The 26121-nt window shown below is 35.7% G+C and overlaps 2 protein-coding genes across 3 annotated transcripts in view; both read left to right on the top strand.

Moving 5' to 3' along the window:
• The first annotated feature begins 4947 nt into the window (after positions 1-4947).
• On the top strand, positions 4948-23628 carry LOC130683508 (AP-2 complex subunit beta-like). Its single transcript, XM_057501210.1, has 9 exons — positions 4948-5134; positions 6339-6560; positions 7069-7189; positions 7320-7415; positions 14617-14732; positions 16485-16650; positions 17116-17179; positions 17968-18066; positions 23591-23628. The coding sequence occupies exons 1-7, from the start codon at positions 5085-5087 to the stop codon at positions 17158-17160; spliced, it is 816 nt and encodes a 271-aa protein (XP_057357193.1). The 5' UTR covers positions 4948-5084; the 3' UTR covers positions 17161-17179; positions 17968-18066; positions 23591-23628.
• A 20-nt stretch (positions 23629-23648) lies between these two features.
• LOC118925289 (leucine-rich repeat-containing protein 37A-like) overlaps positions 23649-26121 on the top strand; it is a 48768-nt gene continuing 46295 nt past the window's right edge. The window contains exon 1 of one of the 2 annotated variants that reach the window (XM_057501208.1): positions 23649-23855. In XM_057501208.1, the coding sequence (XP_057357191.1) occupies positions 23795-23855 (61 nt within the window). In that variant the 5' untranslated portion in view covers positions 23649-23794. The remainder of the gene's footprint in view (positions 23856-26121) is intronic. The other variant, XM_057501209.1, reaches the window with a different exon arrangement.

The raw sequence follows: 26121 nt of genomic DNA, 5'->3' as shown, positions 1-26121 counted from the left end.
GTGCTATCTTGGGTTCTGAAGCTGTGAAAATAAGTGGAAGGAGTGCAGGATGAAAACCATTGAAAGGAACAGGCAAGTGTGTGAGAGATTTCTCATAAAGGAGCTTCTGTCTCTGATACTCCACTTCCACTGTGTACCTGGATTTCCTCTGGGGTTCTTTTTTACAGGATCACTTTTATTCTAACCATACCCCTGCTGCTCCAGCTTGCTCCTTTAAAAAAAGAAAAGTCAAATTCATGTCCTGCATCTAAGGTAGGGGTAGCTATAAATAAGATTTTGTAACTGGAGAGTAAATCTTGCCTCTTTCAAATGCTGCCAGGATATGATTATCTCTGAAATATATGAAGTAGAAGAATACATTTTCCTCTCCATGTAAATCTGCATGTCACCTTTGCCTGGAATAATATTTTGATATATCTCCCCCAACTTTTATTTTTCTTTCCCTTCCCCCCCATTGCAGGTCACAGCTCTTGGAACTTGCTTAGAGTGATTAGTACTCTGTCTCTAGAGTACTAGTTAGACTGTGGTATCAGATATAGGCCTAGAGTTCATATTTAAGCACTACCCCTTTCTGGCTATATTGAGTAAGCAAGTCACAGAATTTCTCTAACCCCATTTATAAATTAATTTTTAAAACCTGTTTTCTTTATCTGTAATAAGTGGATTTTGATAGCAGCTACATCAGAGTTGCTGTGAGCATGAATGGTGCACAGTAAGTCTTCAATAAACTTTAGCTATCATTGTCTTTTTGTACAACTCATTCTATTAAGTATAGGTCAGAATGCAAATTGCTTACTTTAAAGGACATTCAGCAGGCTCCAAGGGTTCATAGAAGTACTAAATTGAAGAGAAGTCTAGTTAAGGCAGAGAAAGATTTGTCTAGTTTTGAGTGTGATTTTATATGTATCTTCTGGCAAGATGAAATATAAAATATTATTTTTACTCTATGGATGTGTTCTTTTGTAGCCTAGATGCCAACTTTTTATAAATCGACCAATGTACTGAAGAAACTCACTTAAGAAAACCTATTTGAAAATCCATTTTTAAAGCAAAACTTGCTTTAGAAACCCTTTCTTTCTTGGGAAGTCTAGTTTTTCACTGTTGTCTTCATGTTCTTTTAGTATTTCCTAAGAAAAATGGCAATTTTCTAGGGGGAAAAATACTAACATGTGTTAGTTACAGTTCAAATTCAGAGTGATGGTTCAAGTAAAAGAGAGAACTTTGTTTTAATATATGGTATCAAGGCAGTTACTGCAAGGGTTTGATTTGTTCTTTGTGATACTGATTTATTTTTTGGAGGCTTTCTAGGAAGAGGAAGTAAATCTTAAGTTTCAATTTTAATTTTAAAGTTTATTTTTTTAAATTGGCAATATAAAAAGAAAATCAACAATATAGGTACTAGGATATAGTACAAAAATCTGGAGAAACAGAGTATAAACATTGACAATTGAATCATCCTGTATACCCTAGTTAGCCATCCAGTTGCTGTCTTGAAGTCAGTTTCTTTCTTTTTCTACTTAAAATTCAGTGTAACTGGCTTATTTTAAGTTTCCAGGAAAGACTGAGAGAAACATGGCTTATTGACCAGGAGAACTCTAAGCAGTCTCTTATGAGCCTGCTTTGGTACATTTCTGAAAATGTAACAGCCTGAATGTGAAGATGTGGAGATGAAAGGGAGAAGGTAGAGCTTTGTTATTGGGGGGGGGGGTACATCTTTCTGGTAGATCATTGGCTCAGTGACCATTTGGCAGTGATCTCCTTTTCTCAGTGAAGGCTTTTCTAAACATGATCTTGTAATCTGGTTTCTCTGGATCTTTTCATTAGACTTACATTTCCCTATTCCCTTTCTTGTTTTAATGTGATAATAAGCAGAAATCGCCTGTTTTACCACCAGAACATATGCTTTATTAGCTGCATTATATACTTGGTTTAATTTCCAGTTGCCTGTGATACTAACAGAGGGATTCTAATGCTTCATTCCTTTCAGCCACTGCTTTTTTTAATTACCCCAATTTTCACTTTTTCTTCTATGTCTCCTATTAATAGACCTTATGTTTAACTTAAAAAAAAAACACCATTAAAGGTTTTGGCTGGCAGCAATAGTAAATGTGGTAGGATGTTTTATTTTGGACAACTGGTTACCAAGACTGGGCATATGTTGGCAGCAATAGATGAAAACAATATTTGGTCTTCCTGTATGACATTTTGATCCTTTATCCTGTAATTGAATCTATCAAGTGTATCATGCATGGGAAATAAAATAACCTTTTTCCTGCGTGTAAAGCACTGAAATGATGGAGGGGATTATTCTTTCACTCTTTATGCCTTTAGTTTTCACTAAATGCCATCTTGATGGCGGAGTCAGCAAATAAAAATTAAGTCAGAAAACAACTTCATATATGCTACCATGTCATAGGTGGACTAGTTGTTTCTTCCCAATTTGTCTTAATAACAAAAATACTGTATCCATAACCATATTTACCACAAGTCGTTGATTTCTCATCTTGCAATTTTTGTTGTGATCATAAAATTATAGCTAAAGATGATTCTATTTGTGGCATTATCATTCACACAATAATGGATATTGCTATAAATGTATTATTCAGCTAAAAAGTCATATTCTCTCGACACTTACTTTCTAGGTAAAAACATGCTAGAATAAACCGCCGGCTACCTAGATAATACGGGTATTCAAATAGTTAAATTGTGGCCAATATCTTTCTTTTCTTTCCAGCAAAAGGATAATCACACAACTCTTAGTTTCTCAAGCTTTTTACAAGGGACTTTAGCAAGAACTACAATGAGCTGACATTTTTGAGAATTTTTTTTTTTTGAGAAGATGGGTTTTTATTTCTTCTTTAAAAAATAAATAAATACAATGAATACACTGGCAGAGAGTGTCTTTGATATATGTAAGTAATTACTGAAGCTGCTCTCTCCCCTCATGTCTCATTTGTACTTAAGAATATTTATATTTAGCCTTACCTTGCTATTTTTAGTAACAACTGGGAGCCTCACAGCAAACATGGTTTTAAATTGACTTGTACAGGACCGTTGTGTAGTTTTTCTGTTGTTTTATTTTTAGGTGTTGTTGGAGTTTTTAAGTTAAACATTGATTGGTTGTAGATTTGTCAGTTATATTAAAAACCTATAATTTTGGGAAAACTTAAAATTTGTTTTCATTTCATTTTGTTTATTTTGCAGCTTATGTGGATTCCTAGATCTGTAAGTCAGGATACAAGTATAGTTTTTAAATTTGGTAGCAATTTTTCATTTATTGTACTTCCTGAAAGGAGGATACAGTTGAGATACCATAATCACTGATTCTAAGATGCCAGTGATTGTAAGATGCATTGATATTTTCTGTGGTACCTGGAAAGAAAAATACTTCCTATTAAACTTACATGCTATTGATTACAAAAGGCATCCCAGTTTGAGGTGTGAATGTAAAAAATTTCAACTTACCCTTAATTAATTATGCTGTTATTATCACCTTAAATTTGCACAAGGCTTTGTAGATGCGCTTATACATATGTCATCTGATTTTATCTTCAAACTAAAATCGATGTTTGGATTAAATTATTCCCAGTTTTCAGATGAGGAAACTGAATTTCACAGAGATTGAAGGTTTGTGGCAATCCTGCATCAAGCAAGTCTTTCAGCACCATTTGTCCAACACCATTTGCTCACTTTATGTCTCTGTTGTCATGTTTGGCAATTCTTGCAATATTTCAAACTTTTTCATTATTATTATATTTGTTATGGTGATCTGTGACAAACTTGCCAAAAGCTTAGATGTGGTTAGAATATTTTTTAACAATAAAGTATTTTTTAATTAAGACATACACATTTTTTTAATGCTATGCTACACTTAATAAACTGCAGTATATGTAACATAACTTTTATATGCACTGAGAAACCAAAAAATTCATTCGACTCAGTTTATTTCAGTGTTCACCTTGGTGCAGTCACTGAGCTAAGGTGTGCTTGTATGTTTTGAAAGCAGTTTTATCTGTTTATGCTGCCTGTGGAAATGTTCAGGAATAGTAATGACTTGATATCTATAAAGTGAGTTAGAGAAGGTTAAGTATTTGTCTGTAGATGTACTGTTTTTGGTAAATCAAAGTCTTACCTGCTTCTTTCCCAGGTGGTGGCTAATGCTGTAGCAGCATTATCTGAAATCAGTGAATCTCACCCAAATAGCAACTTACTTGATCTGAACCCACAGAACATTAATAAGCTGCTGACAGCCCTGAATGAGTGCACCGAATGGGGCCAGATTTTCATCCTGGACTGCCTGTCTAATTACAACCCTAAAGATGACCGGGAGGCTCAGAGGTCAGTCTGTTTGCCTGCATGGTGTCTGGGAGTCTTGTCTGATTGAACAAGTTCTAGTGTCTGTATGAGAATAAGGGTCTGTTATGTTGAGGAAGATCAGTGGCTTATGGGATAGATACTGCTGTCCTCGTGGTACTTTCTCATTCAATTTAGGAACATTTTAGGTGGTGGAGTAAACCATGAAAAAATAGCTTTTCTTAAGCAGTGTGTGTTTTTCATTTCTTATGTGAGCAGTACAGTTGATTTCTCCTAAAATCTGCCTCATCGTGGTCTCACATCTCCATACAGCGGTTCCTGGCCATTTGACAAACAACGGTTTCTGAGTGTCTCATTGTAGTGACAAACTTTCACTCTGTCAGGTACATAGTAAGTGGCTTGATAGGAATTAATTGATCTGAGCTATACCTGTAATTTAGTACTAGGTAAAGTGTGTTTGCACCACACACACAAAAAATTTCTATATTTAAAGTATTACAATAGATACAGAAATCAAAGCACTCTGAATTTAGAGAAGATTTTTAAAGGTACACCTGGATTGTTCTCAGCCCTTTGCTCCTTTCATGTTACAAATTTTCTCTATCAGAAATGAACTCCTACTAAATTTCATATACACATACTCACATTTTAGTTTACAGAGTTGGAATCTTCACCAATTTTTATGAGCATTTTATGTATATAGGCATTGTAGTAGGCAAAGTACTTCTGAAGAAATATTGGCTTTGTATTAAAGCTGACATATTTTAATTATGGTAGATAAGAACCTTCCTTGCCTGGCTGAAGCTCAAGCTACTATAACGTAAGTGCTCTTCACTTGTCTGGGAAATTGTTCCCTCTGGACTTCACTAAAGTTTACCTTGATAGATCCTTTCACTCATTGAAAGTACAAGTATCTTCTGGAAAGAACTTTACGATGATAAAATTTTATTTTCTGTTGGTCATTGACATCTCACACTTAATTACTCAGCAAATATTTTTTGAGTCCATGCTCTTCTAGGCCCTGAGGATATAGAAGTGGATGGGCAGAAATTGTAGCCCTCCTGGAACACTTATTCTGAGGGATGGGGACAGAAGTACATATTATATGTATATATAGTAGAATACGTAATATGTCAGATGATGATAAGTGCTAAGAAGAAAGGTAAAGCAGGGAAAGATCTAAGCGATACTGGCCACTTGGGACTAGTCAGGGAAGGCCTTCCTGAGCAGGTGGCATTTGTATAAAGACCTGAAGGAGGTCAAGGAATTTAGTCAAGTAGATCTAGGAGGAAAGGAGAGAAACAGTTTATCTTGTATCCTTAACTGAATATAGGTAACTAGCTGCTCATGTTGCATAAGAGCTATAAAAGATTAATTTCTGAAGAACGCTCGAAAGATAACTCAGTATTCAAGATTTCGTAAGGCATGTAAGTGTACGTGGCAGGAGCTAAGACAAGGAGAAAAGGTTGAGAGAATATTTCAGTGCTTCTGTTAAAAAAACAAACAAAAACCCTTTGAAAGATTCTCTTATTCTGAAGACAAGCAGTTGGGTAGTTTTCTCTGTCAACCCACTTCTTCCTGCATCTTACAATGAAACCTTCAGCCACACTTGGATGGTATCTCTCACTATGAAATAATACTCAGAATGCTTAATTTGACTTCCTGTATGTTGAGGAGAAATAGGCTGTGAGGCAGGGAGCTCTTACATAATAAGGGGACACAGAACTCTGAAAAGGAAGGTAAATAGTGTGAGCTTCAAGTGTTTGGTTTAGTAGCCAGTTTCCTTCCAGTTTGAATATCCCTTATTGTTGATTTCCTAAAGTCTACCACTGTACATGCTCTGCCTGTAGTTTGCTGGCTTTGCAGTATTGGATCCCAGTTTTATTACCTATGCTTGGAACTTTGACTTATCTAATTGATTCTTTAAGTTCCTATACTTGGGCCATGGAACTCTGACACATTATAGACTGGATTAAGCACAGAAATTATAACTCAAGCTGTTAATCTTCCTTTTCTGCCCTCAGCATCTGTGAGCGGGTAGCTCCCCGACTATCTCATGCCAACTCAGCAGTGGTGCTTTCAGCAGTAAAAGTCCTAATGAAATTTCTAGAGTTATTACCTAAGGACTCTGACTACTACAATATGCTGCTGAAGAAGTTGGCCCCTCCACTTGTCACTTTACTGTCTGGGGAGCCAGAGGTGCAGTACGTCGCCCTGAGGAACATCAACCTAATTGTCCAGAAAAGGTTGGGAAAAAATGAACTAGTGATGATTTAAGTGTTTATCATTTTGAATTAAACTGAATATCGATATATAAAGAGGCAATTGTTAAGCTGTGTTTAATGTATGGAAATGAAAATGTGTGGCCGAGCAACTTGCTCAGAGTCAGCAGGGCATTGATTTCAGAGTGTTCCTGTAATAAATGCTTGGTGTTGCTCTCCAGTTGGGTTTGTTTTCTGAGGGCCTCTTAATGGTATCCTAGCTACTGCCTGCTTAATATGGAGCAGGCCATTATCTGGAGGCAGATTGTCATTCTCCCAGCAATTCTTTTTGGCAGTATATATCCTGACCATTAAAAAGGCTAAAATAGTCTGCCAAATAGACAGTTAAAGGGATGTAGAGGAAGTTTGTGGGTTTTTCCCTGGGGCGAGTGGATAGGGAGCAGAGAGGCACAGCTTAGGTATCAATACAGACTTAGTAGGATATATCAATATATGTCTCACTTTTCTTATCTCGGGTTTCTTCATTCCACAGGCCTGAAATCTTGAAGCAGGAAATCAAAGTCTTCTTTGTGAAGTACAATGACCCTATCTATGTTAAACTAGAGAAGTTGGACATAATGATTCACTTGGCATCCCAAGCCAACATTGCTCAGGTGGGATCTAAAGCAGACTCAAATTATTTATAGTGACTTAGATCTTAAGGTCTGGCTTTCAGAAAAAGGTAGACCATGAAATTGCTGTTTGAAAATGCTTAGTCATTGTCCACTTCTGGATTTTTACCAGGTTCTAGCAGAACTGAAGGAGTATGCCACAGAGGTGGATGTTGACTTTGTTCGCAAAGCTGTGCGGGCCATTGGGAGGTGCGCCATCAAGGTGGAGGCAAGTGTCTGGTGGTAGCTCTGATCACTTCAGGGGATTCTGAGTATTCACTCCTTTCTTTAAAATACATTTTTAAAGTTTATTAAAGGAATAAAGGACATAGTTAAAATATTAAAGAACTTTTAGTAAAAAGCAGGTGTCCCTGGTCCCTCCCCTGCCAGAGAGAATCATTTTGACTGTTTCTCATTTTAGTTGTTTTGATTATTTCTGTATCTCTAATATGTTTGTGTTTTACTTTTTGATTTACCAATTATAGACATTGTCTATTAACTTTCTGCTATGACGTAAGCAACTTAGTTCATATATCCTACCATTCCTACTTCTACCCTCCTATTCTCTGGTATAGTTATACCATGAAATTTATGTTCCTTTATTGATTATCCTTATAAATTGAGATAATACACCTATATCTCTTGTTCTGTCAACTGTAGTCCTGCAAAACAGTATGCATACTGTGACTGTAAATATGTAGAGTCACCACAGTACACATAATAGTTATTTTCTTACACAGACTTCTTTTTCTCAAGTTTTATGATGGCCTCTTTTTCTTGAATTGTGTGTCTTCATTCTAACCCTATCTTCAACCAGCTTTTCAAGCTTATATCAAATCTGTATAAACATTTTGTCCTAGTCCCTTTGAGCTTCTAGTCCTCTGTCCTCTCTCTTCTTCCAGTCTGGCTGATTGCTTTCTTGGCCTCTGCACAGCCATCATTCCATACAGCCTCTCTTCATTGCTGTTTCTTGTCATTGGTACGTTTTTGTAGTGATCCCTTTTTTTGTGGTTGTAGTAGGTTCTCAGTCTGGGATATGAATTGTTGTTTGTTTCTGCAGTTTGAATTGAATCATCTGGGGTATTATATGGGTGACGTTTTCTTGTGTATATATATAGCTTTTCAATTAAGGTGTTTACCATGCATATAGTAAATTGCAGCCCATTTATATTAAGAATGAGATGACAGAAAGTTCACTAGGATTTCTGTGCACCTGTAGGTAACACTTTGTATTCGCAGGTTTTCTGCTTTAGGGCAGGGAGTTGATCTTGGTAGTCCTGGAGCCTCTCTGTGGTCTTACAGGGCCGATTGGTTTCTAGCTTGGTTGCAGCCTTCCAGTAGGTATATGAGCTACAACTTGCATTGCCCTGCTTCATCAGTCACCAGTCCTCCACTTGTTTTTCCTCATTCAGAAATTTGTTGAAAATATTGATGGCCTCTATTCACTGTGATTGGTAGATTCAGAACTCTGTATTTGTTCTTACTCCTTGACTGTGTGCAGTTCTGCTTAGATTCAGTGTTGGACCATGTGATTTCTCAAGGATCCTAAACTAATTTGTGCAGTATGTCCAGCCAGGACTTCATGAGAAAAAAAGGAAACATCCTGTGTCAAAGAAGCTTCTATGAAAGCCCAGTTCCTAATTGCCCTTCCTTGTTTTTATTCAACTCAGTGATTCTTCATTAGTTAACCACTGATACATCATTTAGTAAACTAGCTGTTACAGCAAGGAGTTAATTAATCCTCTCTCCTCCTGGTTCTTCTCAGTTGCTTCAGATTCTTAATACAGTTCTGTCACTCCATTTCAGAAATGGGAAAGTCTGTTACATCTTTTTTTTTATTACCACACTTCACATACTTACCTGTCTTTTTTCTTTTTCTTACTGAGGTATAACCACCTACTTAAGGTAGATAGTTTTCAAAAGAATTGTGGTAGCTTAAGAGTTTCTTTTTGCTTTTCACTGCCACACTGTCATTGTCTTACTGATCTCTGATAAAGTTGTAAAGAGTTGTACAAGATTATATCCAAAGTTAAAGAGATTTTTCTACCCCTGGAATTAACGATGGCCTCATGTATTGGAAATGATGGCCTCATGATGGAAATTGTTTTCAAAACATTTATATTCCTGGAGGCCATTGGTGCCATGATTGTCACTAATGGAAAAGTTGTCATAATGTGGAAGAGATAAGCTTTTCTTAATTTTTTATTAAAGTATCATTGATACACCATTTTATTTTGGTTTCAAATACACAGCACCGTGGTTGAACATTTATTTACATTATTAAGTCCTCACCCCGTCCGGTGCAGTCACTGTCCACCAACATAGTAAGATGTTTCAGCATCATGAACTACTTTCCGTGCTGTACTACTAGCCAGTGACAAACCTATATTGTGATTGTGAATTATTGTGCCCCTAATCTCTGCCCCCCGCCCCAACCTCTTACCCTTGCTAACCACTATTCCCTTCTCGGTGTGTATGAGCCTATTGCTATTTTGTTCCTTCTGTTTTGCTTTGTTTTTATACTCCACAAATGAGTGAAATCATTTGGTATTTGTCTTTCTCCACCTGGCTTATTTAACGGAGCGTAATACCCTCTAGCTCCATTCATGTCGTTGCAAATGGTAGGATTTTTCTTTTTATGTCTGAATAATAATCCATTGTGTATGTACCACATCTTCTTTATCCATTCATCTTTTGATGAACACTTAGGTTGCTTCCATATCTTGGCTATAGCAAATAGTATGGCAAAAAACATAGGGGTGCATATCTCCTTTTGAATCCAGGATCTTGTTTTCTTTGGGTAAATTCCTAGAAGTGGAATTCCTGGGTCAAATGGTTTTTCTATTTTTAGTTTTTTAAGGAACTTCCAAACTGCTTTCCAGTGGTTGTATCCATTTGCATTCCCACCAACAGTGTAGGAGGGTTCCCCTTTCTCTGCATCCTCACCAGCATTTGCTGTTCCTTGTCTTTTAGATAGTAGCCATTCTAATGGGTGGGAGGTGGTATCTCATTGTGGTTTTAATTTGCCATTTCACTGATGATTAGCGATGTGGAGCATCTTTTCGTGTGACTGTTGGCCATTTGAATTTCTTTGGAGAACTGTCTGTTCATATCCTCTCTACTTTTCTTAATTGAGTTACTTGTTTTTTGGGTGTTGGGGGCGTATAATTTCTTTTTGGATGTTAATCCCTTATTGAATAATTGCTTACAAGTATATTCTCCCATACTATAGGATGCCTTTTTGTTCTGCTGATGGTACCGTTTGCTGTACAGAAGTCTTTTAGTTTGATGTAGTCCCATTTGTTCATTTTTTATTTTGTTTCCCTTGACTGAGGAGATGTGTTCAGGAAAAAGTTGCTGATGTTTATATCTAAGAGATTTTTGCCTAAGTTTTCTTCTGAAAGTTTTATGGTTTCATGACTTACATTCAGGTCTTTTTGATCCAGAAGAGATAAGCTTTTGATGGCTTTCACTTCTTCCTATGACTCAGGGCTCCGTGGTGGGAAAATGAAAGTATGTGAAGAATGAATTTTCTCTGGAAAGTTGAGATCAGCCTTCAAAAGTCGTGCCTTTTTTCTAGTGCCCCGTTAGCTTTGGTTACTTGGATTTGCCTGCAAAGTTTTTGTAGAACTGTTTCAATTATGAAAGTTACCAGTTGGAAAGAGTTACCTAGTCCCCCAAACACAGTGGTTGGGAAAGGATAGGCAATGATTGCCTTGGGATAGAGGGACACGACCCAGCCAGAGAACTGTGACAGACTTGCTGTACAGCTTCTAAACTGAGCTTCTGCTTTCTCTCAGGGCCTCTTTCTCTTTTTTTCAAATGCACAGTAGGTTTCAGAGATATGACAAATGAGAAAAAAGGAATTTTCATTTAGTACTTAGCTAAGAGAACTAGGCCTATTGGAAAGTTTATGTGTCTTTAAGAGTTGGAGTTATATTTTTATCATAACTGTAAGTTCAGGTGTGTCTGCAAGTATACTGAGGTGAGGAAAATGCATTAAGTTGTTTAAGTTAAAGATCAAGCAGTATGCTGTTGAGTCAATAAATAATACCGAAAAAGCAATCCCATAGTACTGTTTTTTTATTCCAGTAACTTTTGCCTTTTTGTTTTTTTTTAATGGGTTTTACTCCCCCACCCCCAGCTTTACGGAGATATGATTTACAAGTTAAAGTTGTATGTATGTACAGTGCATACCTATTTCTTTAAGGAGAGAAGCAAACCCCTCTCCGTTCTTAATCTTCTAGATAAAATCAAATTATTTTATTTAAAATAATTTAAGGCACTAAGTTAAGACCAGGAGTTCCTTACTTCTTCGTTTTCTGTTCTTTGGTGTTCACTATTTCTTATTTGTATAGATTAAGATAAGATACTGATTTATGTCTTATCCCTTAAGTCAGAAATAAACAACATTTTCATTTTTTCCTATTAGGAAAGTCATATGTGTTTACTACATAGGGTGATAAAATAAGACAAGTCGAAATAGAACACACTGCTTTCTCTTTACCCCCATCCGTGTTCCATCTCCCAGAGATGATATAGGCTTGATTTTAAACCTTGGTTTATATAGTTCTCCATGCATGGGTGTATTTTTTCCAAAAGTGAAATCATCCTACAAATGCTATTAACTTTTGTAGTTTGCTTTTTTCACTTATTATACATGGACATTTTCCCATGTTACCAATAACATTTTGTGTCAGTTTTAGTGGTATAGACAAAATGTGTGATTGCTTCATAATTTATTTAGCCTTTCCCTTATTGTAGGACTGTAAAGTTGTTCTGCTCTTTTTCCCAATAATGGTGTAAGGAGGATCCTTGTAGTCAAGTCCTTGATTTCTAGTTGAGGTGAACATATTTAAAATCCTTTTTTATTAAAGATATTAACCCTTCCTTTTTTTAGCAGTTATTTTCCCAATTTGTTTTCCTTTGGATTTCATTTAACTTCTTAATGCACAGATGTTTACATTTGTTTATGTAGGGAGTTCTCAGTTTTTTTCTCAATGGTATCTCCATGGCACACCCTACAAAGTAGTCTTTTTCACTTTAAAGTTAGGGGCACCTTTATTTTCCAGTTTTATGGCAGTGATTTTTTTTTACACTTAAAGAGGTTTTTGATAATTAAAATAGAAATAATTTTGCTAAAAGATATGAATGTGAGGATCAAACCCCAGAACAAATCATTCTTTTCTTACTGTTATGAAATATCTTAATCATATACTAAATTTTATATGTGTGTATATGTTTCTTTGTTTTTGGGGCTTTTCATATCTCCAGTGATTAGATGTTGATTTTGCTCCTCTGCCATCCTGCTTTAATGGTAATTTTTTTCAAAATCAAAAGCAATATGATTTTGATGACAGTTTGTTCAAAAATTATTAGCCCAGACTTAAAATGTTTTTTAAATGCATCATGGGAAATGGTTTTTTGTTTGTATTTATAATAATGATACTAAGGGCTCTCTAAATGTTAGCTTTATATCAAGCCCTGTGCTAAGCACTTATTAGCATTATTTAACTTGTGAAAATTTAAACCTTACAGAAGCCTATATTCTACATACTTTATAATTCATCATAACTTCTATATTTAATTTTCCTGTTTTGCTGTTGTAATAACAGCACAGGAATTACTTGCTGAAAATGAATTAAGTAGAATCCAAAAATAGCGAATATAGAAAAGGTGGCAGAGTCATTTCATGATGCAACAGAATCATCCTATATATGACTTTGTGTAAATAGCCTCAGCTGCAATTTTGTTTTCATTAAATGGCTTGGAGTGGTTGAAGTTATTATGGTATCCGTGACTGTAATGGGGTATGTGGTGGGGACTTGATAATGGGGGGAGTCTAATAACCATAACATTGCTCATGTAATTCTACATTAATGATATAAAAAAAAAGTTATTGTTCCTTTAAAAGATTTTATTACAGAAATTTCAGGCATACAGTAATGTAAAATTGATTAATCAGTTCTCATGTACTCATCATGCATCTGAACAAATATGTCTTCTCCCTCTCCCTCCCTGTTTAAGGGAGTGGGGTGCTATTGTATTTTAATGCATATGCAAGATATGATCTTAATAGAGTAGTCCAATGTGTATATGTAGTAGATAAGGTCCTTTAAAAAGTATTGTCACAATACCTTACCCATACCCAACAACTAACAATAATTCTTAATCTCATTGAATACGCAGTCCATTTTCAGTTTCCCTGATTGTCTTTTGTAGTCAGCTTGTTCAAATCAAAATCTAAATAATATCCACACATTGTATTTGGTTATTATATTTCTTAAGTCTTCACTTATTTGGTGCCATTTATTGAAGGAAACAAGTCATTAGGCTTGTACAATTTCCCAGTCTGTATTTGGCTGGTTTTATTTTAGTGATGTCATTTATCTCATTTCTCCATCCCCTTTGGATAATTAAATCTAGACGCTTGGTAGTACTCATGTTTACTGTTTTTAACAACCATGCCTCTTAGGTGATGCTGTGTGCTTACACAGCATCTTATATGGAGGCATGTAATGGAGTGATCCATCATAGTACATTGTTATATATGATAAATCAGTCATTGGTTCGTTTAGAATCTTTCTTCTGCAACTTTTCTCCTTTTAAAAACTGACCTACAGTTTTATTTATTTATTTATTTTATTAAGGTATCATTGGTATACACTCTTATGAAGGTTTCACATGAAAAACATTGTGGTTACTACATTCACCCATAGTACTATATCCCCTCCATACCCTATTGAAGTCACTGTCCGTCAGTGTAATAAGATGCCACAGTCACTACTTGTATGACTTACAGTTTTAATAGATTAATTTTGTTATTTGTATTCTCCCAAATTCCCCTCAGTAATAAAAGCTGAGTAGATTAAATTCCATTTTTTAGATGTGCTAGAGGCTGTGTAAATTGCAATTTAGGGCCATAGACTTTCAGTTATATAGTTCAAAAGATGGAAAATTTTCCTTAGAGCTTTTTGATTCAGATAACTTTGAATACATAATGGAAGTTGTGGACTCTCTCCCTGGAGAATATGCTTATATGTACATTTATTTCTATTTAAAGACACCTTCAGGCTGTCTGCACTCATCCGTGAACTCCAGATAAAGACCTCTGACCTCATTCTTTCCTTATTCTTTACTCCTACCTTAACTTATACTTTCTTTTAATTTCTATTCTTCTGGCTATCCAAGATGATTATTTTCATTTAAACTAACTCATATGTTAGTATACTTTGTAATGAATAAAATTTGGGGTTTATCTAGAACTTCTGTGTCTCGCCATCAGTTAGCTCAGCCTTGAGTGTAGGTTGCTCAGATTAAGTGCCTGGTCTTTTAGTCTGGTTTGGTTGATGCACCTGTTTGTTTTAATGTTGAGGTTGCATTATTGGAAAAATCATCTGACTACTAATTTAATATGTTCCTCTTTGCAGCAGTCTGCAGAGCGCTGTGTGAGCACATTGCTTGATCTCATCCAGACCAAAGTAAATTATGTGGTCCAAGAGGCGATTGTTGTCATCAGGGACATTTTTCGCAAATACCCCAACAAGTATGTTGAAGTACTTCTGCCCTGCTTTCTCAGATAATTTAGGAAAATTTTTAAGTAAGACACTTTGAAATTATCTAGGTAAGAATTATTCTTACATCATGTAACTGGTCTTAAGAGGATACTTTATTAAATATCACCTATAAAGTGATTGGCACAGGATTAAAACCTGATTTTTCAGTAATAAAAATTCTTCATTACTTTTAGAAGAATTGAAACTCTGTCTTAACATGTACTGTTGGTTAGCATATATTGAAAACGAGATTCTTTGGTGGTGAAGTTACTATTAATATTAAGATACTCATATAGTCTAGGTTGTCTGGGTATAATTACCAGACATAATTAATGATTATGTCTTTTCATTCTCAGAAATGTCTCAGTTTGGATGATAAATTAAACGACCATCGTGCTGTAAAAGCCAGGAAGGTGACATCTGCCCTGGTCACTTTACATGTTGCCTAGTACTTTGTAGAAAATTATAGGACATGTAACAATAGATTTTCAGTCTCAAGCCTTTTTTGAAGTATTATAGCTGTTCCCATAAAGCTATGCAAAAAATCTACATTTTCACTCCACAGAATTTTTACATTGAGGTCTCTTAGTTTATGAAGTGAAAATACTATTTTAGTTTTTATTTTGAAAGCAAGTATTTAGAAATCTAAGAGAGTGGAATAAGAGCAGGTCTTGAAAGCATCCTAAATTTCATTTTGCCTTATAGTCTTAGAGAGATCTTGTGCTTGAAGCTTCTTTTTAGTCCTTAAAGACAGTGTTAAATGAAGGAACTTGCAGTACGTTAGCTTATGGTAGACTCGTAATTAGGAAAAATATTACAGCAAAGTTGTGGTATATTAAGCATTATATATATATATATATATATTTTTTTTTTTTTTTTTGGGAAAGGGGCCATGTATTTTTATCACTCTTCTAGAAAAGAGGAGGGTTGGCTTCTAAACTTGGTGATTAAGGTAGAGATGTATATCTCAATATGATTGGTAGAGAAATGTGTCTACTTTGGTTTATGATTAGCATGTTATGACAGTTTTAGGAAGAGCTACCAAGAACCTGGTTTAATCAGTGGAGGGAGGGCAAACAGTTAAATGAACTATTCAGTTGTCTACTTCTAATTTATTATACAGTGTCATTCAATGTTTTAAGTCAAATTAGCAAGGAGACAGATTCAACATGGTATAAGAGAGCTGTAGATCTGTAAAATTAAAATAAATATTTGAATTGTTTCTTTGGAGAAACATGTCATTAGTGGGGGTACCTTGGAAGGAAAGAACATAAGTATGTCTATAAAAAGCAGAAATAGGTGGATTAAGGGACAGAATTACTATTTGTAGTGTGGATGCTGCTGTCTAACTCTATTTTCCTAAAAGTAAAGTGGGGTTTCTGTTCCTCTACATGAAGGCAAAATGGAATTAGACAGGAATCTTCTTCGATCTAGTTATAAGAAAGATTGTTAGAAATATAAGTGGTATCATGTGACATCACAGGTTAATTTTTCCTTTGAAAATAATATATGATGAGCTTTCTATAATATTTTATGGTTTAATTATTAAAACATAATTGAAGGGAAATTTAGGACATTTATTATCTTCTGGCCTAAAGTCTTTATATTCTTTTGACTGTGAAAGCTTTTATAGTTTGATGGTTTGGTTTAGGGAACCTTGTCTGTGGTTTTGCCTTTAACTCACTGTTAAGTACAGTTCACAGTTTAGCCCTCAGTAACCACAGTCCATTTTGTTTTATCAGGTATGAAAGTATCATCGCCACTCTGTGTGAGAACTTAGACTCGCTGGATGAGCCAGATGCTCGAGCAGGAATGATTTGGATTGTGGGAGAATATGCTGAAAGAATTGACAATGCAGATGAGTTACTAGAGAGCTTTCTGGAGGGTTTTCATGATGAAAGCACCCAGGTGAGTGATCTGTATCCTGTGTCCTAGATCTTTTGGGGAAGATTTCAGGGAAAGTAAAGGTTAGGTAGTTTTGTATGTGTGTGCATGTGTGTGACTTGATATGTATATATAGTATACATATATATGTATGAATACACACATGTACGTAAACTGTATAGAGACAGAAAGAGAATGTTCATTTATGTGTGTGTGTGTGTGTGTGTGTGTGTGTATATACATATGCATAGTATGTTCATTTTTTTGCCAAAATTGATGACCTTTTTCAGTTGTGCTGATTGCTGATTTCTGGTGGAACAAATCTGCCTAACTTAGACCATGGTTCCCAAACTTTAATGAACCGCAGAAACACCTAGAAAAAAAACCCCACCTAGAATGCTTACTAAAGCACAGGTTGGTGGGCCTCACCCCTGCAGTTTCTGACTTGGTATGTCTGAGATGGGCCTAAGCATTTTCATTTCTTACAAGGTTCGGGGTGCTGCTGCTGGTCAAGACCACACAACTTTGACTTAGAGCAGTAGTGGCTTAACAGGTAACTACCACCTGTTAATTTCCTGTCACCTGAAGATGATTACCCATTCCTGGAAGTAGTCGTTATGGCTCATTACAGCAGGGGTTTCACCTGGGGCTTCGGTGAGGGCTGGCAAGTTTAGTTTGTACAGGTTCTCTGGATGGCTAGACTCCTTCCCATCTTCTCTCTCTCCTTTACCAAAATTGAGAGACCTGACCTAAGAGCCACAGGCTCAGAGAAGCAGATAAATTATTTAACCCTTTCTCCTTGGCATTTGTACTCACTGCAATTTGAAATTCATGTATGTAGTTCACCACAGCAATTTTAATAGGCATTTATAAAGGACCACATGTAAGACAGTGCCTGCATGGTTCAGTAGCCCACTCTTAATTAGCTATGATCTGGCATACTTCTACTGTGTTGACTCATGCCCCAATACAACAGATGATTATTCCCCCAAAGTTGTTGTTTTGGTGGAAGTAAATAATAAATGACTTGCTTAGGAACCAGTTTCATTGCCATCAGGATGTTAGCATGTACTTTAAAGAAATACAGGTGATTATCTGGGCAGGAAATAAATAAGCAATTTTTGATGCCAAGGATGCGATTGGGGGAATAGGAGGCATAATGAGTTTTTAGTTGTTGAATACCTATGGCCATTGTTGATACTGACTGAATCTTAACCTTGTCTCAAGCAAAATCAGAAAGATCCCATTGTAATTTATAGTTGGGGAAATGCCACCTTGGGAATGATAGTGTGAAATAATGCAAATGCCTTCATTTTTATCTACTGAATTATATCTGCTTAGGTGCAGCTCACTCTGCTTACTGCCATCGTAAAGTTGTTTCTCAAGAAACCATCAGAAACACAGGAGCTGGTACAACAGGTCTTGAGTTTGGCAACACAGGTAAGAATTCTGGAGAAAAACATGAGGTTGATTTGTCTGGTTAAATGGTGAGAAATTATGAAGCTCTTCCAAAGAAGGTTCATTTGAGGAGATTTTAATTAGGAGTGCAGTCTTTAGATCCTGTTAAAATATAAAAACAGTGCCTCTTACACATATTCCAGTGAATTATAACTGATTATGTGGCTTTTAAATGAATTAGACCGACTCCACTTTCTATGATAATTCATGAGAATAGAGTTTCGACTCTAGTGTTAATAAAGGACATATTATGTAAAAAAGACATTGAGTCTCACAGTACCTACTTCTGGGTGTCTTAATTTTAGCTTTCAAATGAAAATAACCATTGTAGGGGTGGTAAGTGCCACGCCAGAGATTTCACACATTGTCTGCCATGTGGAGTGCAAGGTGCTCATGCTGCTGCTTCCTTAGTTACTTGGTATTTTTCATCCTGCCCAGGATGGGCTCTGCTTTCAGGAATGTGGCAACTGGCCTTAGAGGTCAGGTAACTGTTAGTGATCATCAATCCATCATGATTTAATGATGTTCTTCATTAAATTGGAGAACAGGCTGGCTTTAGCAGGCTGTCAACTCTTCAGATGTGTCTACACATGGAATCTGGTCCAGATGGACCATATACCATTTTTCTCTTTCATTTCCACTGAAATTTGAAACCCTTTCACAGCATTTGCCTAGTTCTGAGCTGTCGTCCCTATTATTAATTTTATATCTTTTACAATTTATTTGTAAGAAGTCTTTGAAGTGATTTTTTAAATTGCCCTTCAGATATCTTCCTTTGCCTGAAGCAATTACCATAACCGTCAAGGCAATGGTTACTTAGTATTACTTTTTCCTACTGAATTGAGCATTCTAGACTTCCTGTTCCAGACCCTTGATCACGCATTTGTGTCTCTATTAAGATGAATTCAAAATAATTTTCTAGAGAGAATTTTGGCCTTGTTCCCTCCCTGCTAACATCTAAATAGATAAAGGATAATCTCATCATCAAGCAGGTATCATTGGTAGGTTGCATTGTATTCACAAGTTCTTGACCCTATCTCCATCCATCTCCATTGTCTATTAAGGCCCGTATTTAACAGGTAGCATAGGAGAGCTATATTGAATTCTTATCAGAGTTCAAACTCAATCTTATTAACTCCCAATATTTATCAAAATTTTGCCTGAGGTAAAGTGTTTTGGGAATATTGCTTAAAGGTTAACAAGGACACTTGTATTTACAGATGATTGAAATTGACCACTGAACCAACCCAGAATAGTAGAGAGCTGTGTATCTAGACTGTATTGTATCTGACCCTTAATAGAATTGCTTTTACTGAATTAGACTGATACCATCATCTTGTAGTAAGGGTTGCCATGAGAAACTATCATGTTTGGATCTGTTAAAATCATTGTTTATGCCATTATATATTTTCTTTGTTATGAGGCCCCGTGAAATTTCTAACTAGTTTTGGGTTCTCCTATACATTGGTGTATATAGTTAATTGCCTCTGAATGGCTTATCTGACGAGATTACTTTTTTATATTAGTTGTTTGAAACCTTAGAGTCAAATAAAAATGTTATGTAAAAAATGTGTAGGTTATTGTGGCATATATTTTTCTGCCTCCAGTTCCAATTTATGCTCTCTAGCCTAAGATGAATTTTTGTATGTTTTGCTAAATCCTCTTCTAGAACTGGCAGGGTATAAATAAACCATCAGACATTCTCGATTCTAGACTTTCTGTACAAAGACTAGTATAGAATCTTATTAGCAACACTCATCTGTACACTGCTTACAGTGTACCAGGCATTTTGATAAGCACTTGAGATATTAATCTCAGTAAGCATTGATAATGTTAGTATTTCTATTTTATAGTTGAGGAAAAACTAAGACATAGAGACCCCTGTTAGTATGGGCTGGAGCTAGGACTCAAGTCCAGGTAGCCTGGCTCTAGAGTCTGCCCTTATCCACTAGACTATGCTGCTTTTCCAGTCTGAAGATTTAAGAATGACTTTGAGAGTACACATTCCCTGCCTTCCCTGCCTGAAGCACTATTGTGCGTAAGCCAGTGTGTATAAATGAAGCATGTAATTTTAAGATCATTGTGGATGATAATTTCATATTTGGATGTGTATCGTGTCTAGGCTTGCCTTTCCTATCCAATTAATGAGGTCTGAGAAGTTAGAACAAAAGAGCAAAAGTTTTTTCCACTGGATGTTTTTTCAGAGATTTTTTTTCTCAAGTTTGTGAAATAAACCAAATTGAATGAAGTTGGTAAGTGCCAATTTAAGTTGAGGGCAGTGTAATCTGAATTATGTTCATTTGAATTTGGTGGTAGAGTTCTGTTTCTGCCACATTCAGTGGTTCGGGACATGATTGAGCATATTTCCGTTTCATACTGCTACCCTTCTATCTAATAGAGTTAAAACTGTACCTACGCTGAGAATTCAGTGAAGTATATGTGAAATCTTTGTGCTTCTAATTTGAAATAAAATGGTGGTATGCTTAGAAATACTATTAGCTAGAGGAAAAGAAAACCACCCCTTGAATCTGTGGCTTCATTTCAAAAATTTATACTTTTTGCTTTGACAGTTAAAGAGGAATTAGTAAACAATGCATGCAGAAGTGACCAGACTTCAGTAATTAACCTTTGCAAGTACACAGAAGAGAAGTCTTCATCTTAGTTTTTCTATGAACGTGAGACTACCATCATCAAAATCACCTGTGCTGCTTGTTAAAAATCAAATTCCTGGGCCCCATTGCTGACAGAATGAATCAGAATCTCTGTGGTTTGGGCCTACTATAAGCACTTTCACTAAAGTTGGTGCACATTACAGCTTACAAATTACAGTTTTAGAGCTTGCCTGGTAAGAATTGTTTTGGAAGCTCTTAAATGTTTAGAAATACACTGTTTTCTCAAGATCCTGACAAAGTCCTTTGGGGTCAGCGGTACAGTAGATTGAAAACCAAACTTTAAAAAAATATGTAACTATACTTTTTTTATACCATTGATGTACAATCTTATATTGATTTCAAATATATGACACCGTGGTTCAACAGTTACCCATATTATTAAATCCTCACCCCCTGTAGTGCAGTTACTATTTGTCAACATAGAAAGATGGAGAACCAAATTTTTTGAGTCACTGAAGATGTAATGGCACCTTAAATTCATAAAAAGTTTCCATTTCCTTGTCACAAGTCTTGACCTGTGGCCCTGATTGTGGCCTCCATATGAATAGTGAGACTGAAAGCCAGCTTTTAGTTGGCCTGATGAATCAGCCCTCAGAACAACAGTTTGAACAGGGGAGGAGGTCTTGCCTGCTCTTGACGTTAGTCTTGGAAAATTTGTACTCATTTCTCATAGGACTATTTTTTTAGTCAGTGTCGCTTAGGACTTAAAGTGTTTTTCTATCTTTGATCCAGTGATTCTGTCTCTAGCAACTTGCTCTTTTGTAGTGTTTTGAATTTGTGAGAGACTCATAAATTTTTTTCAAAGAAGTACATAATTTTGTGAATTCCCAAAGGAACTTTCTCTTTTTTTTTGCCATTTGGTTAAATATGTGCATAATATATGAGAGAAATAAATTGAAGTAAAATATTTCATTTTGATCAGTATTTTATTATTAAACTATATTATAAACTTTAATTCCTTTAACTATAGTACGTGCCTATAAAGACAAATGAATTTTCCCAGATTAGTGATGTGCAGTGTTTATTTTAATTGTGTAATAAAACATAATTAGTCTACAAATTTTAAATGATGTGCTTTGGGGACTGAATATGAAGTTTAATGTTTTAATTTATATATTCAACAAGAGCTAGGGTAAGGATTGCTTTCCTGACCTGATGTTTTGAGAAACTTGGGTTACGCTCTTTTAAAAAGTCAGCTTGTTCATGTTTTATAATGTTCAAGCTTTATTTCCCAATGGAAATCTAAGTGAGAGGTTTCAGGCTGCTATTTATAAACACTTCCTCAGAAGCAAATTATCCTGCTCCCCCAAAATAACAAAACAAAATCATCTACATTGGATATTACCACTTTTCTTTAACCCTGGCATTTCAAATACTCTAAACATTTTTATATGACATGAACTTCACACATATATATATTTCTAATAGAATATTGCAAATAATGAGATAAAGATTATCCAGATAAAATTTACCACTTTTATACTCTGTTAACTTGCTGTATCTCAGTGTTGTTTGTGTTTTTCTTTGTCTTTAGCCAGCAATGTGTTATGAGTACAGATTGATACATAACTAAGAAAAACCGTTTAAAACAATGTAGTCAAAAACATTCGGGTCTCTACTTGTATTGAGCTGAATAAGTGCCTTAAGTGGCTAACTTAGGAACCAGTTCATCTGCTTGATGAGAAACTCGTGTAAAAGCTTTCAAGTTGGCCTACTTTAAAGAAAATAATTTTGTATGTGTGTTTTAAACACAGAAAGTGAAATGGAGACTTAGTATTACCTTTAATAACATGTTATTGCTGGAACAACTGGTACATAAACAAATATAGACATTCTGAGAAGTAGATAGCAGAATATTTATTGCTACTTTGTAATGATTACAAAAATAGACAGATAGATAAATGGAAGGAGGAAGAAAGAGGCAGCAATCTGAATGTCCATTAGTAAGTAATGACAGAGTACTGCATATACAGTGGAAAACTTCACCTTTGTGTGCCAGTATGGAAAGCAACTTGCAAAGCACCATATATCATATGAAACTGGTTTTGTATGAAATAAATATACTGATGCATGGGAGTTGTCTGGAAAAATATATATACCACACTGTTAATATGACTGGGGGGTAGGGATTTAAGATGGGGAAGGATGGATGATTGAGGAAAACTTATATTATGCACTTCTAAATTGTGATGTGGCATTGATTAATTTTGTTTTAAGCCATTAGCATGTGTAAAATTATGTTAAAACTAACTTAAAAGACCACTAAATTCAAGTGTCACCCTTTTTGGAAGCACTTAATTACATGCTGTCTTTAACAATTTTTATTATTTTAGGTAATAGTCCCTCCCATACAACATTGTGATGATGAATCTGTGATCTTGTTAAAGTGAGGCGCTATGTGCTGTTACTTCTTTATTTCCAGGACCTAGCCATTGTCACCATAGTAGCTACTTAATGCATATTTTAATAAAGAAGAAAGGTATGGATGAAATATATATGAGATATATTTCATGAACAATCCTGCTAGTATTTATAGGAGTTAAAAAATTATTTTCATGTCCCGAGACCATCTCAGACAGTTAATTTTTACTGGGTTAAACTTTAGTTCCCTTTTCTCAACTTCCCTTTGGATTTGAGTCTTAGGACTAACCCACTGCACTTAACATTTAAATTCCTTGAAATATTAGAGATTACAGAATTATGACTGTATTAAAACTATATTGAGTCTAACTATGTAAATCTCTCCAGCATTGCCTTCATAACAAACGCAACAGTCTGGGTTCCTGTATGCAGAAAAATGCCACTTACGCCTTCTTTCCCTTGCCTTCCCCAAGGATTCTGATAATCCTGACCTTCGAGGCCCGGGGCTGTATTTATTGGCGCCTTCTCTCAACGGATCCTGTCAGTCACAGCCAAAGAAGTAGTCTTGTCTGAGAAGCCACTGATCTCTGAAGAGACAGATCTTATTGAGCCAACTCTACTGGATGAACTAATCTGCCACATTGGTTCTTTGGCCTCTGTGTACCATAAACCTCCTAATGCGTTTGTGGAAGGCAGTCATGGAATCCATCGCAAACACTTGCCAATACATCATGGGAGGTAAGCAGGTGAAGTAGATGAATTAGAGTGAGAAGTGACTCTGTTTAGACAGAGTTGGTTTTCTTCATGTTTTTATAATGTAGAAAAGAACTTGCATGCATTTTGCCTACCTGCTGGACTGCCCTGAGGGTTTCATCTGAATACAGTGAGCACACATACAATGACAGACAGAGGCCCCTCTGTGTTCTAATCTGGGAGAAGATAGGATTGTGGCTTTCGTGGTGGTGCAGACCTTCTAAACTGATAAAATGTGAAAGCTGCTTAGGTCTCCAGTAAGAGGCTAGAAATCTTCCCAGGGTTGAAAACTTGGAAGAACTCCTATATGTACATTTAACTGTCTTTAGCCTTTAACTTTGGTTGGGGCTTATGGAGAAAGTTATCAGATATTGCTTCCCTTATGTTGTAAAGCTGTTAATGAAATAATATTTACAGGTTGTTTTATAAAAGCAGCTTACATTCTTTGTGGACATTGATTCTCAGTTACTTGTGCCTGTTCTAGCAAATTAAATTGATCATCTCATTAAGGAAATTCTGTTATGAATAGGTTCTCAGGTAACGTGAAACTCGTAAGGTATCTTTAAATTTTAGTTTGGGAGGAATGACTGTAATAAACTCTTATAGTGGGAATCTTGGAATCCTTTTGCAGTCTCCTTCATTAATCATAGTAAGGCTTAAATCTAAGTAGAATTTAATCCCAGAGGCATTAGAGTACTGCACTTCCATTAAAGAGTGTCTCCTACCATTCTCTAATATACACTGCGGTTTAAGTGGTTAATGAGTAGCCAGAGTGCAGGATTTATTGCTTTACAAATTAGCGTAGTCCACATTTTGGGTTGACTATTTAAAATCTATTTAAACAGACTGTGGGCACGGATAGACAAAAAGGAAAGGGCGATACCAAAAAAACTTAGTTTCTTTCATTAGCCTTTATTTGAGTTGAGTCTTTGGTTTTAGGGTAAGTGCTATGATTTTCACCCATAGGGGATTTGAGGCTTCATAAGGATTAGGCCTTGTAGTAATAGTGTGTTTTTCCTTGTAGGCAGGCATATTTAACATTCTCTAGATACGACCATTTGATTTTAAGGTGTCTCTCCTTGTCTTGCTCTGAGTTTTGATAATAGATAGGAATTTACTGATAACTTTTGATCTTCACCTGGGAGAGGGAAAGTTAAACTAACAAACAGAGCAGCCCTTTCTAGAACACAAGGTAAGAACCAATATTTAAACTATTTAAAAAGAAACAATCTCTTATATAGGGTCTTTACCTGACTAATAGCCTTTAATTTCTTACCTTCACAATACCATATGTGGTTCGGCTTTTTAGATAACCTTTCTGTCCATTTGTCCTTGTTTTCTGTTCTTAAAGGAAACACAAACACAGAAAAGTCCCCTTTGAAATAAATAGGGGCGGTATATTGCTGTAAATGGCATGTCTGTAGTAGTCCTGACATTACCTAGCTCTCTTCTGCAGCATAAGGTTAATAATGATATTCTTCTGACATGAAATAACAGCAACATTGTAAAACCTTATTCTGCCTCTTCTAGAAGTGTAAAAATACTTACCTTCAGTAAGTCTTTTAAAATCACTTGGGAAAGAAAGGGAAGTGCTTTTCAGTTGGGTGTTGCTCGTAGTACTTGTTAGCTGTAGGGGTGAGATGGTAAATAGTTGTCTAATTTAGAAAAATCTCAATTTTTAAAAAAACTTCTTGCTTTGACAGCTGTGCAGTTAATGTCCCATGAATTCACAATGGGAAACATTTTCATGTTAATTTGCTTGTATTTTCCACTAGGAATGAATGCATAATAATGATTTACCATGTTTTTAACTTGTAGAAATTATTGGATCATTTACCTCTTTTCATCTGACTCACTTTGTCTTCTCATAATACTCTTCCTTTTCCATTACAGTGAAGGAATATATGTACCTTGTTCACCTATTCTGCCTTGTATTTATTTCAAGGTTCTGATAAACAGTGTGACAGACATCTCCTTAAATGGTATGTGTCACAAGATGAGAGAATTTACATCTGCAGAGAATAAATGCCCTTTATAGAGATCTCATGTACTTCTTACCAGATGTATATGAAATCGCTTCCCCTTTTGGCTTTATTAATTTGGGGCTTACTTATATTTGCCCCACCCTGTCTACATACTTCTCATCTTGGCTTCCTTGACACTTTTTTTCCCTAGGTTATCTTCCTTAGCTTGTTTTTCTCTCTTTAATCTTTGCAATTCTGTGTTCATTCCCTTCTTGATTATTAATCTT

The sequence above is a fragment of the Manis pentadactyla genome, chromosome 4, assembly GCF_030020395.1.
Source record: "Manis pentadactyla isolate mManPen7 chromosome 4, mManPen7.hap1, whole genome shotgun sequence".
Classification (NCBI taxonomy): Eukaryota; Metazoa; Chordata; class Mammalia; order Pholidota; family Manidae; genus Manis; species Manis pentadactyla.
Note: the sequence above shows the minus strand (reverse complement) of the source record. Positions and strands in the feature narration are given on the sequence as shown.